At 35.1% G+C, this 15,637-nt stretch overlaps 1 protein-coding gene across 1 annotated transcript; it reads left to right on the top strand.

Moving 5' to 3' along the window:
• Positions 1-1,008: 1,008 nt before the first annotated feature.
• LOTGIDRAFT_228139 (hypothetical protein) lies at positions 1,009-13,237 on the top strand (the record flags this gene model as incomplete). Its single annotated transcript, XM_009045941.1, has 10 exons — positions 1,009-1,062; positions 2,392-2,434; positions 6,358-7,132; positions 7,491-7,595; positions 8,005-8,169; positions 8,793-9,014; positions 11,286-11,423; positions 12,064-12,193; positions 12,598-12,678; positions 13,166-13,237. The coding sequence occupies 10 exons, from the start codon at positions 1,009-1,011 to the stop codon at positions 13,235-13,237; spliced, it is 1,785 nt and encodes a 594-aa protein (XP_009044189.1).
• Between the last annotated feature and the right edge of the window lie 2,400 nt (positions 13,238-15,637).

Raw genomic sequence — 15,637 nt, 5'->3', positions numbered from 1 at the left:
TAATGTGGACGTATATTGTCGTCACCCATGTCCCTCCGTCCGTCTGTCCACAATTGGCTTGTGAACGCGATAGAGACTACAGTTTTCTGATTTTAATGAAATTTTGTGTGATCATTTATACTCATGAGATCATTGACAAGTTCGAATTTGACGATCTTTCGATGAACGGTTTTTGAGTTATTGCCCTTGATTTATGAAAAACGCGTCAAAATTTGGTTGTGAACACAATAAAGACTACAGTTTTCATCCAATTTCAATGAAATTTGGTGTGAATATTTATAATGATGAGATCTTGGACAAGTTCGAATTTGGCTATCTTTTGATGAATGGTTTTTGAGTTATTGCAATTGATTTATGAAAAACGCGTCAAAATTTGTGAACACAATAGAGACTACAGTTTCCATCCGATTTAAATGAAATTTGGTATGATCATTTACAATGATGAGATCTTAGTCAGGAGATTAAATTTGACAATTTTTTCGATCAATGGAATTTGAGTTATTGCCCATGACTTAGTAAAACGCATCAAAATTTCTTAGCGTTAGAGGTGACAGTTTATGTCAGAATTTTATTAAATAATGTGTGTTTGTTTAAATCAACAATATCTTGCACAAATTAAATTTTGGAATGATTTGACACAGATAGGTGACCGCCCTTGATATACTGAAAATGTATCAGGAAAGTGGGCTTATCTTGCTAGGCAACCACTTGTTGAAAGTTTGTAACATTCAGTCTTGGCTCTGCTTTTGCACTATAACATGTATATTTTGCAATATAAAGAAGATAGGTGTATATTTTCATTTTCATGTTGATCTAGATTCTTATATACATGCATTTGACATACTGTTAAAGGGACAGATGTGCCATTTTGGGGGTTGGTTTGAGTTTTAAATGTAAATAGTCTTCAGAAGTACTAGAAATGTAAGACAATCGCATAATTCCTATAAAAATACTTCAAACTAGGACTTTTATTCACTATTTTCTATATATCACAGAGTATATCTTAAAATGACGACTCATCATTTTAATAATCGAATTTTGGATTTAAATCAAATTTCGACGGTATGCTGTGAACACTATTACTGATTGGTTTAGCAAAAGAAGTTCCGTATCTGAGACTAAAAGATGACTGGTCACAAAAATGGCGCATCTGTCTAATTAAGCATAACTTTTTGCCAATAGTGCGTTGTCTGCAATTCTAAATGCCATCTCCCCCTCCAAAGACCTGACTGGGTTTTAAAAGTCTGCCTTGGCATATCAAATGCTATTGCAATATCAAATTTTTTTAATGATATATATTTTTATGAACATTTATGTTATATCAAAATATCAAACGCAAACATAATTCTTCATATCAAAATTGTTGTAATAAAAGGTTTTTAAACGTCCACCTTACCACGTCAAACAGCAAATATATAGAGATTGAAATCAGAAATTAATGGTATTAAAATAGAAAAACCTGTTTATTGTTGAAATATCACCAAACTATTGTGCAATATCATGGTCGGTAAAAACTTGAGACGATCTTAAAAAGATTAAGAACTTTGTTAAAGGTCTTAAAATGAAAGAAGATTTTCTATGATTTATTGTAATTAATCCGTATCAAACTCGGAGCTGTTGAACGTGATACCTTTCGTTCCTTCGTTTCAGACGAACTCACCTCAAGAGAAATCTTTACAATATCAAGCTATTTAGAAATCCGTCTAATACATTTTCTTATATCACAGAAGTATTTTATTGCAGAGATTCAATCCGAACAAAACTTTGCATTTACAAACTTGATGCCAGGTTATTAGACGGAGTTCGTAACCTTGACATTGTAAAAATTTGCAATACTTCAACATTGTGAAGATGGTTAAAGGATTCAAAAAGGATTTTTTCTAGCAAATGAATGTATACCGAGAAAACTTAAAGCTTGACATTTTTCGAAAGTAAAGTTATCATCTGGTCAAGTTTTGTAACACATTACACAAAATGGTTCAAAAGAGCATAAACATGTCCACGATGTACATTCTAAGGATATAAGGAAAACTATCTTGATTCATTTAAAGCAGAAATCCAAGCAAATAGATGCATAGTTACATAATGAATCATTTTTGGTTACATAATGTTGATGACGCCATCTTCCCTCTCGAGTGTCATAGTTAAGCATGCTATTGAAACTTTTTTTCTACCACATGACGTCTTTCGCACTTGTATGTTCGATGATCTCTGTACGTAGATACTTTTATATAAGTGTCAATGAATCACGACAAGATTCTATAACAAAGTGATGGAATTGGCCCCATTATTATCTCGCTCACGTCTTTCGACTATTACTTCCCGAGCCTCATTGAGAAAACAACGGATATTACCATAATTTTTACCTATATTCTTTGTGTTTTATTTCAGAAAATGGATTATAAGAAGAGACGTGAAATGAGCTTGTATTCTGGTAAGATTTTCTTCTTAGACATTCTTTTGATACTCGGAAGAAAAAAATAAAAATCACAAAACAAGTCGTAGAGCTGACACCAGGAGAATAGGTGATGATATTTAAGGCTTGTACACTGTAAGAAAGAACTCCAAAACTTGTGATAGATTTGCATAAAGGTTATATCAAGAAATTTAGCAATGTTATATGCACTCTAGAAGTAGGGTTGTCAAACAAGTCTCTAAGTTGCATGGTGAGGTTTTCGAATATTATTAATATACGATTCTAAATGGTGTTACAAAATATATGGACTCTGAAAGCAGTGTTGACAACCCCATTCCATAAATAATCTTAGATCAATTTTGTCGTCAATATGATATTTCTCAATGTTAAAATCTACACTTACAACAAATTATCATCGAGAGATTTTTTGTGAAACGGGGCCCGCAGCCAGACTTGATTGTTCGGAGGAACATGTTCTATATCCAGAGGGGCAATGGTGTGGTGTTTAGTTGCAGTAGTAGACTGCATCCATCAAAAGGATACTCAATAGATATTATAACTCATTTGGACTATTCGTAAAAGAATTAGATTTAACAAAACCAAGAGCAAGGGTGAATCAAGTGTTAAAATACTAAATTAAGAAATTTCCTTCATTAATTCTGTCGACATATATAAGATAAGATAACTCTTTATTAACCTATCGGGAATTCTTGTGTAATACAAGGACGACAAGATTGACAAGTATAAAAATACATATAATAAATAATTGGAATATAACAAACACAATATAAAACAATACAACTGGGACAGATATATTTTGTGTTTGGTTGATAAATTACTAGAATATGGAATAAAGAATTTTTTGACCTATTTGTACTGAGATTTGGTACTTAATACTGTCTACCTGAAATAAATAGCTTGAATTCTGAGTTTAGAAGATGGACTTGATCGTAAGCTTTATTTAGAGAGAGCTTCGACAAAGATTCATCATTCAGATCATTGAGTGACATAAACATTTACCAAGAATTTTACGTCAAGAGACAAATGCTTCGGGTGTCAAGATATAGAAGAGCATCAGTAATTGGAAATATACTATATCGCATTCAGCTTGATCATAAACATATTAATAATTAAACAGTTAATACGTTTACAACAAGATTGATCTGATATTGATGACACTGCCTTGTAGCAATGACTGGGATGGTGGAAAAATTCTATTAATTTTGTCATATCAACCTGGTTTTTCCTGTAATTCCCAAGATTCAAGATCAATCATTATTGTTGATTAAAGTCAATTGATTGTGGCTTAAAAGGCTAATGCGGCTGAAGGGGTGATTGTCTTTACTGGTCGTCTATTGTATGACTATTCATACAAGCTATCTATTTCAATTGTCTCCATTTTAATCTAACAAGTTTTCTACGGTAGTCACATTCTTCTGGCGTTATTTTTGACCAATCAAAACGCGTCATGTTGACCCTAATCTTGATATATAGCAATGGCAAATTGTGGGATTGCGAAACACAAAGTAAAGCCAACCTCTAACGATTTTTACAAAGAAACTGGCCTTGGGCCATGTAATCTGTAAGTTTCCCTGAAACAATAATGTATGCTCTCCCTCTTACTTAGAGGTTCAAAGTATTACATATTAACAATAATATTAAGTTAATAATCTACTTCTGAGGTTAATCCAAATTGTATTTCCCATAAGTACAGTATTTACTTGTTCTATTTGATAGATTTCAACTCTAATAGATAAATAATTCTTCTGTTTCTATGACGATTAATCAGTGAAGCACTCCGAGATTAGCTTGCTTAACTTTTACTTTATTTTAAAACTTTAACATTCAGCTAGACTTTAGAAAATGATAGACCTTTAATGTCACAGAGACTATTGAAATGTCAGATCAAATCTAGAATTATCCTCGCTTATAGATTCCAACGGAAAACGTCTTCTTCTGGCATAAATAAATAAACCAAGAACAACAACAAAAACAACATAATGGCGAAACATGAACTATTCCATTGACCAGTAAACTGTCTATCCTCTCATATACTTATATTCTCTCTTGTAGCTTATTCGTCCTTCCTCCAACTCGTAAATTATCCACGTTTATCTTAAACTATTTGGTGAATCTGGAAGTTAGGCTTTCCTCTCGTTTTAATTTTCCTCTTGTAAACTAGCTCGTGATCTATCCTTCCCTTAGGTACAATCATTCCATCATGCACATTTTTCTCCCTTTCCATAAACTATTATTTTCCCATTTTAACTTATAAGCCATGGGTTTTGGTTAATAACAGAAAATGAAGGTAACATTACCGGGAAAATGGCAGATCCCTTGACAGTTATCAATTAGACAGGAATAGGCATGGAGGAATATGAACTCAGTATTGTTGACATCATAGTACTTCTCTCATTACAGCGATTTGTAGGTTGATTTTTCAGTATAGTAAATGAGAGTACAAGTCTTGGAATTGGAAATGAACAGAGGAAGTAATTCCCAAGCTACTTCGATCTCGGTTTGATTGACTAATAACACAATTTGTTGTCATTTGCCACCTTTTATACTTCCATTAACCACGATGGTCGATATCGCCTTATTTATTAACACTCTCAACAGGGTTAGATATCAATAGGAGCAGTAGGTCTTAAATATTGAATTTAAACAGAAAAGAATTATTTTATAAATTTATAGTGAGCAATTGACCTATTTCTTTATTCTTTGGTGAGCATCTGTCTGGTGAGCATCTGTCTGGTGGGCATATTTCCAGTGAACAATTTTTCGGTGAACAACTGTCCTTACCCCCGACTAAATACCCAAAGAGGCAAATATCAAAGTTTCAAATGAGCCAGGTGATTGTGAATCGTGAGACAAAAACAGTAGTTAGCAATACGGACAAAATATCATGAACGACAAAATGTCTGATTGGCAAATTGGCAAAAGATTAACAAATTGTACGAATGTTCGGCATATCTAACTATTTATTCACAATGTGTACGCTGAATGAAAATGTAAAACAGTAATGATTATTGCCACTGTAACACATTAATGTTATTGTCCTATTCATAAAACTTAAATTACCGAGTTATGTTCTTCCGTTTCTAATAAAATATTTATGTGAAACACGACACATTTTTCTACTTGTTAAATTTAATCTTCCTAGTCCAATAGCTTCATTACAATGATATGAGTCGAGATAAGGAATAACTCTACATCCGGACCTGATTCATCTCTGCGACTAGAATTGTCATTTCAATACCTTTTTGGGAATTAATCGATGGTAATACAAATGTAATGCACAAGAATAATTTTTACAATATTTGATTCGGACAGCAAAAACGATCATTAAAATGGCAAACGTAAATTGAGGTACATGTGTAACTAATAAAGTCAAGAGCAGTGGCGTCTGAAAGAATTATTCGGTAAGGAGGCTGAGTAATGGCCACGGAATTGCCAAGGGGGGCCACCAGGCAATTTTCACCTATAACAACCCCCACCCCTCCGCTGAACCTGCACCCCTCACTCCCCACTCCCCGTATAAAAACGCCACTGGTCAACAGTTATCATGGATAAGTCGAATTCGTTACTAGAGCAATAAACAATACCCAGACTTAATTTAATTTAATAAGGGTATATTCGTTTCAATATTTACATTGGCTGTCAATAGAGATCAATTTCAGGTATAAATATCACGATTCAGAAACTAATAAGAAGTATACATTTAAATACAATCGGACTGCAGTAACCAGTGACAGATCTTAAACAATACCATCATACTATATCACTTTTCATCTATGATATTCAGTATAACGCTTATTTGTAATCTAGTGCCGTTATTATCATTCGTCAAGAAAACATTGCTAATATAATAAGGATATTAGATTACACTTAGATTGTTGCTGAAATTTGATTCCTAATATTCTATTAATTTGTATTTTCAGGCGAGCTTCACTGGAAAAAAGTTCTACGAGTTCAACAAATTAAAACTGAGACTCGATCAAATTGTGAATGTGGTAGGAAGTCGAAGAAAAGAAAACATTGTGAGGAACTAGCTGATCCTGATGCTCGACCGATTGGAGTGTTCGCAAGGGTGTGTGCACGCTTCCGGAAATTGATTCGAGCGCGGCGAAAATATGAAAGTTTGGACGAGTCCAGACACATTAATCAAAAGCCATTTTTAAGAGGAGCTTGTCCGACCGAGACACAACACTTTTATCACAAGAAATTAACAAAAACAGAATCAGTTAACCAAATAGTTAAAATTGAAATAACGACAGACGATACTAATAGCATTAAAGAACGTGATTGTCATAGCAACAAATCAAATAACAAAGTTAGTCCCAAACAAAGGCCTGTGTTACAGACATTACAATTGAATAAATTTTCTCCCAAATTTGACCGAGAGGGGAGTCCAGAGAGACGGACCTTGTTGTCCAACCAACAGGATTTAAAAGATGTTGAAGAGGCTCTACAGCACCATCTTGGATACGAAAAGAAACTGTCACCGCTCCGTGTTCCCACTGATGGACTGACAGTTAAGAATCCTCTCACTACGACCAACAGTTGTCCACCGAAACCCAGCCCAGTGGGTTCCAATGAGGATCTGGTGGGGTTTAAACGGTTATTAATGACCTGGCCAATCCCTGGTAGGAAAATCACAACTGAAGATGATTTTGAAGATGAATTGTTGTCTGAGAGTCGAGAGTTCATCGAAAAGTAAGTTTATGCTCTACCTTTGTACCTTTATGCCGCGCAACTGATCATGGCAAGTCGTTAGGCGTGGTTTTTTTTGGTGCTTCGCAGCGTTGAGGTATTTTCACGCACTGTACACGCATAGGTAAAGCACCGTATACGCAATTCACAACTAAAAGATTGCACGCATTGGTACACATTGATACGCAACGGCACTACTACACTATGGGGCCGCGGTAGCTCATTGTAATCCTTCACAGGCATCTTGATATCGATTGAACAGAAGTGTTCCTCACTTTCGCGCATTCTTACTTAATTCTTTTTATCAGCTTCATATAGAGTAGAAACTAGGACGTAAATTCCGTGTAATTTTATTTTTTAGATTAATATTACAAGGTCGACGGTCATTAGAAGATTTTTCTATACCATACCAATCAGTAGAGATTATAGAATGTTTAAAACAAGGTGCCCGCTGTAAAATCTACAGGTAGGTATAGATCAACACGCTTTTGGTGTCGGAAGCTTGCTACATTGTGGATGAACGATTTCAATTCCTTTTAGACGTGGTCGGTGGGTCGTTGTTCTGAACTTATACAACTAGGTGAGTGGAGTGACAAAGGAATTTTTTTAGATACTTATCTGGTACAATTGTTTTAATATTGTATTTTTTCTGGCGGTGGGGCCTCTTTAGGAGTGGGTACCATGTGCCTGTTGTAGTTGTGCCACTGTCTAGTTCGTCTTGCAATATTTGTCAAATAACATATCGCAAAGGCTGTAAATAATCAGTTTCAGACTGATATGACATGCGACAGAATGTGAAAAAATGGGTTATTTGCATATTTTGAATAACTGACCCCAGTTTTAACAAATTATCAAATGAGCTGTTTTCATTCCAGAGGTCGATGGCACGGTGATGTGACTGTACATGTATTTCAAGATAAAGATGACGTCACTGATACATTCTGGAAGAATTTAACCAAACTGTGTCGAATACGACATGAAAATATTATTCTGTTTATGGCTGCCTGTACCAAATCTCCCGATTTAGCTGTCGTCACAAGGTAAATCGTTGTTCCAAACCCACCTATACACTATTGAAGGCTTTTTTTACATTCATAACTTTAAGCTTACATCTTACCACTCCTTATGATCAAATCAAATAAAAAATCTTGTATGACTCTGTCGAGATCTACTTTTTGATTCCATATAATTATGTCTGTATCTTAATTGCTGTCCTATTACACCGTAATATGCAACGATAATGGGTCAAATTAAATGTTCACGTTACATAATAGGATATAAGCCGGAAGTTATTTCGTCTGGAATAAAAAATGAATTCCGCATTCTGAAATGATTACTATATTCTTGAAGGGATAGTAAAACAAATTTTTAAGTTTTCTATGTGAATCTGGGACATCGATAGTATCAATTTGTACTAATCCAATTTTCAATCAGACATCTGTGGTTTCTGCAATTCCACTAAAACTAAGTGCTTGCGTCATTAATCGCAGGGCCTTACGTGATGAAGCGTATTTTGTGATTAGTGACGTCGTTAAACGCTTAATTGTAGTGTAATTGCAGGAACCACAGAAATTGGAATGGTGCAAATTGATGCTATCATTGTCACCGATACACAAAATTTGAAAACCGTTTTACAATCCCTTTAAAATTGGTTTATTTTCAGCTATCACAGAGGAACATCACTGTATGAACATATCCATATAAAACACGAGAAGATAACTATGTATGATAAAGTACAGATATTACGACAGGTGGCGCTTGGAATGGGGTATCTTCATGCTAAAGGAATTGCGTTAAAATGTCTCAATTCACATAATGTATTCTTATGTCCGAAGGTTAAACTGAGTGCTATGGATTGGGGAATCGCTGAATCTGTTCACGAAAGGTAATATTTTACGGTTTCACTCATCTCTACATTCTTGAAATATAATCAAAATCAGATAACAATTTCGTTTCTATTTGTTTTCTGATATTTTTCGTCTCAGTTGTACTCTAACAAGTGTCCTACTACAGTCCCGTTGTATAATTATATTTTTTTCCAACCAATCAAAACGTGATTTGCATAGGCGAAAGAGGAAATGGAATTGTAATTTGATTTTAATTCGATTGACATTCTTGCAAATCTACTCAAGTGTAGCCAATGTGGTATAACATTTAATGGTCGTCATCTTAACCTTTCACAGCAAATCGATTTTTCCGAGACTTAATTTAGTATTAATGATGGTAGGGGTTAGAAGCCGACTCTGGATCGACTCCCTAAAGTACCAAAGGTACTGACCATGAATTTTTTCTTACCATGAGGTGGATCCCATAGCAAGAGAGTAAACTATAGGTTCAATTTGATTTAAACTGTAATATAGTGAACAATGTTAATAGTCCATAAAGAGGATTATCAATGACGTTACGCAAAACATAATGTATATCTTTTGACCAAAGGGACTGGCAACTGACAAAAGCCTCATTAACATGACGGTTGTGTCTGTGTCGACCAGACAAGTTAATGTCATTAGAGAGATCTAGCATGTCCAACTAGTTAATGACATTACAGACTACAGAGAAATAAACTCCCTGTCAAACTAGATAATGAAAACAGGGGAAATTTCCTGCCGAACTTGAAAGTAATTGTCTTGGGTGAGCGAAAAGACGAGAAATGGTGTCCGATACAGTGTATGGTGCGGGAATGTCGGTGATAAAGAAAATGGCAGACACGTGTCCACTTTGTGTAATATTTTCTACTGTTTTCCAATAGTCATTGAATATCCCACACTGGACACTGCACTGGACGCCCTACCTCGTCAATTGATCAAGTGGTAGAATTTCCGTTATCAAAAGCCAACAATTTGCACAAATTTAGTACAAAAACTTGAAAAGATCTATCTAGTTCCATAACTGGTTTTCATTTAATAGCAAGCCAAACTAATAAATGGCGAATTGGATATCAATAGTAATGTGCTTCACATGTCAATGATAAAGGATGAACTGATATGTTGGTCACGTTCTGTATTTTAACTTTCTACATTTCAATTCTAAAATACAAATGACTGGAATTATTCAATTGTTATCAACGGAAGTAAATTATCAAGAAAATAAGAAACAAGTTTTCTTAATAGGCTCACTAAGGACCATTAGGCAATTCTCGGAAGTTTCCGTAAAATTAAAACGGTTGACCTTTTTGCTTCGCATTTACTCAAATTATTCTTAAGGCCTTCGACATTTAGTCCATATGTATGTGGGAAAAATATATTTGTCTCTACAGACAAATCCTATAGAAATAATGTATTGAACGACATGGTCATGGTGAAAATTATCTAAAAACAAGCAGCTCAATAAATGGGTAGGGACAAACTCTTGTCTGAAACGACAATAAATACAAGTATCTCTAAATGTTGATTGTATGACGTTCCAAAATAATATATAAAGCAGATTGCGTTGTGACAGTCGTAACAAACAATTTGTCAATGGTGTTCTCTTGGGAAATTAAACAATCAATTACGTCTCTGAGCACAAGACTTTTTACTTCACTTTTTGCCATTAAGTTGATTACAGTAACCACAAATTCAAGTAGTACGTTAATGAATGCTAGTTAATCAAATTCTCGTTTCCAACCAAACTGTCAGGTTTTTCTGACGATTTGTCAAACAATCGTTTCTACAAACGCTGTCCTGGTGTTGACATCCGAAATACGTGTAGAGAACACGCGAGAGAACACGTGCCCTTTACCTAAAGTCTGACCAAAGTTACCGAGTAACTAAGTACCTCAGTATGCCGGTATTAACATAAAACATTTTGAAATAAGTTTGCAATGTTGCAAGCCAACTCCGTTGTGCAACGAACCAATGATATACTAACTCATGGCAAGTTCCGCATCATGTTTCCTATCTTGTTCAGAGTACACACTGCACAAAATCAAAACATAAAAACTCTATTTCATATACATGTAATACCTGTCTACTGTGGAATACCACCACATATTAAAGTATAAATATCAATATTTTACTCAGTATTAATAATATTAATAATAATAATAATATAATACAATATTAAACTTAGTCTTAAAGGCTGGACCAAACCCTGTAAAGATGCCTGAAATTATAACACTGAAAATGTGATTTTTATGTGTCATGTATCTTTTTGTTTATAATCTCAATATTTTCAGGTCGGACTATGCAATCATTCCTCCTCACCAGTTAACCTACGTAGCACCGGAAGTTCTGGCCTGTGTCAGTGTCGTTCCACCGAGACTCGTTACCACGACAACAGCATATTCCAAGGAAACCGACATTTTTGCATTCGGGTAAGGTTTTTATCCAATGTTTAACAAGCTGTTAACAGAAACACAAGCTTTTAGTATTTCAGTTACGAAAAGCAACTAGACTTCATGGAAGAGTCGTAAAAAGTTTTTAAAAGGGAATGATACATTAGGATACATTTCAAAGAACCAGGGTCGTAATCATAAACGTGAAGGGGAAAATCGTGGGTTCTGAAATCAACCACCCCTGGCATGGAACCTTTCCTTCTCTATCCAAAACCGCTTCATCGACTCCCATCGCAACCGCACAAAGAATTCATAAGATGTTCCTAATTATATTTGTTTGTGAAATAGCATACCATACTATAGGCCTACCCAGCCGTAGTACTTTGTGAATTCTTAATTTGTTTCTGTCCTCATTAACTTCAACAAGTGCAAAAAAGTAAGACATAAAACTCTATTTTATTTCATGTCATTTCTAATTCTATTTACTATTTGACCTTGTATCACTTTTTTATATAATGTAATGTCAATCTCTTTTCAGCACTATGATGTATGGCGTATTTTACTATTGCTCAGCTGGATACTGGCTTAGCTTTTATCCACTGTTAAAAAAAAGAAAAATTGAAATGGTCATTAAATCTCTGTTCTGTTTTTATATAATTTCATGTCAATCTGGTTTCAGCACGGTGATGTATGAGGTTTTTGCTGGTAGATATCCGTACGATGATTTAAACCCAATGACGTTAATCTGGCAGGTGTGTGGAGGCAGGCGGCAACTTCTTGATAAAGTTCGATGTACAACACCTATAAAAGTAAGGCGTTTAGGAGTAATGATAGATTACTTTCGCTCCAGAAATGTACAAAGGTTGAGCGTTATTGGAGTGGTGGTTTGACTTACTTCATATGTGCGCAAAGATCAGGTCCAAAGTTCTCCAAAGCTTAGACGTTTTAGAGTTGGGATGATTTACGTACGGTCCATTTGTGAAAGTCGCATAGATAAGCAGAAGTAAACCAATGGTTTCGAAACGTTAAACCGTTGGCAACTTATCATCAAAAAAGCAGGACGTAAACTTCAATACCATTTTTCCTTTTTCCTATTTTGATCCAATATGGTTGGCTGACGATTCACAGTGCATGTACATCTTCTGGGACCGCATTCACCATCCTCTTGTACAAACCGTATCAAATCATGAAGAAAATGTGATTAATTTTGTAGAAGATGATCAACAGTTGTTGGTGTCAGGAACCATTCCACAGACCAGAGTTTTCTCATCTTAGTAAATCACTACTTAAAAACGTAAGTCTGGTTACTTTAAAACGGGAGTGCAATCGTAAATTGTAACCTACTGAAAATATTAATTCATATTTTGTACACTTAAAACGTTAGTACGGTACATTAGAAGCTGAGAAAATACCTTTTTTCTTTCGCTTCAGAATATATTTCCAAGCTGTAACCGATATTTTCATTTTCAATCACGATTCCGAGAAATCAAAATGGTATCCAAGGTTATCGAAATCATCCGTCCTATTCTTACAAAATGCTTATCATATTTATATCACTGATTGGAAATTGAAAAGCAAAAAATGAACCGTGAGCTCTTGTGCTGCAGGCTGTGCACGTTGAAGATGCCTCAATGGTTAAAATGATAAATACATGTATACTCAAAGCACAGTGAACGCCGCTATATGCCTCCATACTTCACAAGCCTAATAATCGGGCACAGAAAGTAAGAAAAAAATCTTCATTTCTATCCTCTTACGTTTATATTATTGTTTTATTTTAGTTTCCGCTTCATAAACGCCATAGCACTTCAGAACCAAAGAAGTTACACAAACTGGGACGCCGTATGGACTGATATAGTACATATTAATGTACTGATGGCTTCTATAAATGGTTTTGATACAAACGCGAGCTTAAATGGCTGTTATGGGAATTTTAGGCAGGTTGAATGATTGTGCCGAGTTCAAAATGCTTTATGTTTGTTTGGACATTAACCAAATGTCATTTCCGTTTACTGGTATTGTCGAACTTATATTATTGTTGAAAAGGGATTTTATAATAGGCTACATGAGTGCCATATTTATTAATTTTTTTTCTATTTATTTGTTTTTCCTACTTAATAAAATAAAAAATCCAGTTGTGTTTTTTTTTTATTTTATGATTATACAGCTGTACATCAATTCTTGGACTGAACGGTGATTGTTCACCGGTTCTCGTAATGTACGGCGATTGTACGCCAGTTTTCGGACTCTACGGCTATTGTACACTAGTTCTCCGACTGTACAGCAACAAGTACACGACTGTATAACAATATGATAGTTCCCTTGCTGTACGGCTATTGTACATTAGATCTCCGACTGTACAGGTATTGTACGCCAGTTCTCGGACTGTGCGATAATTACACGACTGTACAACAGTTATATGTGATTGTACACCAGTCGTCAGACTGTGCGGCGATTGCACATGACTACGGTATATGACTATACACAAGTTCTCGGACTATACTACCATTATACGACTGTATGCCAGTTCTCGGACTGTACGACAATTTCACGACTGTACAACATCTATATAGCAATATAATTGTCTGTCAATTTTCAGCCTGTACGGCAATTGTACGCGAGTTCTTCGACTGTGCGACAAATACACGACTATACACAAACAGGTATATGTGCTTGTAAATATTGTCAGACTGCGGTGATTGTACACCATTTCTCGAACTGCAAAGCGATTGCACCTCAGCTCTAGTTCTTTCAAGTATCCGACTGTTTATACGCCGGTTGTTAGATTATATGTTGTGTATGTTGCTAGAGGACAAAGGGCAAACGCATATCAAATTTCATCCGGATAGGAGACAAACTGCAATCGCTATCGTGTCTAAAAAGTTTGTTGACGGACCGACTGACATTGGCGCCACTATGGCATTTACATGTGGGCGTACACAATTGCATACGCTTAACGTACGCAGATAAACAGAACAATGCTAATTTTTACATCATAACTGATCATTACAGCAAAAATAATAGCTTTAGAAATTGATATTTTGCTATTAGAGAGTTCAGTATTAATTCATAACTTATTGATCCATGTAATCTATTCCATTCATTTTGAACCATTATAATTACATTTATCAATGCAAGGGTATTTAATGTTCATTAAATATGTCAACTATGTAGCCTTGTTTATAGTCGACCGTGACCAAACATTTCAGGCCTGCAGTATTTCATGTTCATTAAATGTCAACTTTAGGGTTAATTATTCATTATTTAGTCGACTGTGACTAATTTACTTCTTGATCATATTTAGGCTACTCACCAATTCTCAGTACATGACCAATTCACTGTGACTAAAATTCTGGTGACCATATTTCTGATCCCCACCTATATATAGACTCATCCACAGATAAAATATTTAATCCTGTAGGTGCAAGGAGCCAGGCACTTTTTGCCGTATTACATAAATCCTGGATTAAATAAAATTCCAATATGAGTGCAAGCCTGGGTCAGACAGACCTAATTCCTTGCTTTTTTCGCACAATGTTAGGTTAGGAATTTTATCAAAAGAATTTTAAACGAAGTGAGACTTCAAGAGGCACTCGATTTCATAAACCAAGTGCGCCCCTTAGTTCCTGACGTCACGTGATGTAAACTTCCGGTTGATATATTAAGGAAGTGAAAAAGTTGTTTCAGCGGTACATTTGAAAGCATGCAGGCTACAAAACACAATTATGAGCCTGTAGGATGTGATAATGCAGCATTTGAAAGTTCTTTTACTAGTCGAGACATTCCAGCGCGCAAAAACCTGAATTATTTATTCCAACAATCAAAAACTAAAGATAACGTTTATGAAAACGGATGTCAAACTGATCAGAAAGTTTTAGAAACAGACATCGACATGACTGATTCAACATCGACGTGCCCAAATCAAAGTAAGAGAAGAGAAGAAGATTATGTTGAAATAAATTTAGATGATGAAGATGATGATGGCTTGATAATTAACAGAAAAAGAGTGCTTGATGCCAACAGATTGTCTAAATCATTATCTTCATTAAATGATATTGTAAGATTAATTGTTTTGATCGGTTACGTTTAGGCCTAAACTGCAGACTGCAGTGCTTCTACCAAGGTTTGCAATTTGATTCTTGTCAAGGCTACACAGCTAAAAAGTTGAATTCTTGCCGTAGTGAATGGCTTTGTAAATACATGTAGGCCTACTTTAGTAGAATCCAACAAAGGTCATTAGTATAACCATCATT

The sequence above is a fragment of the Lottia gigantea genome, assembly GCF_000327385.1.
Source record: "Lottia gigantea unplaced genomic scaffold LOTGIsca_1, whole genome shotgun sequence".
NCBI lineage: Eukaryota > Metazoa > Mollusca > Gastropoda > Lottiidae > Lottia > Lottia gigantea.
Note: the sequence above shows the minus strand (reverse complement) of the source record. Positions and strands in the feature narration are given on the sequence as shown.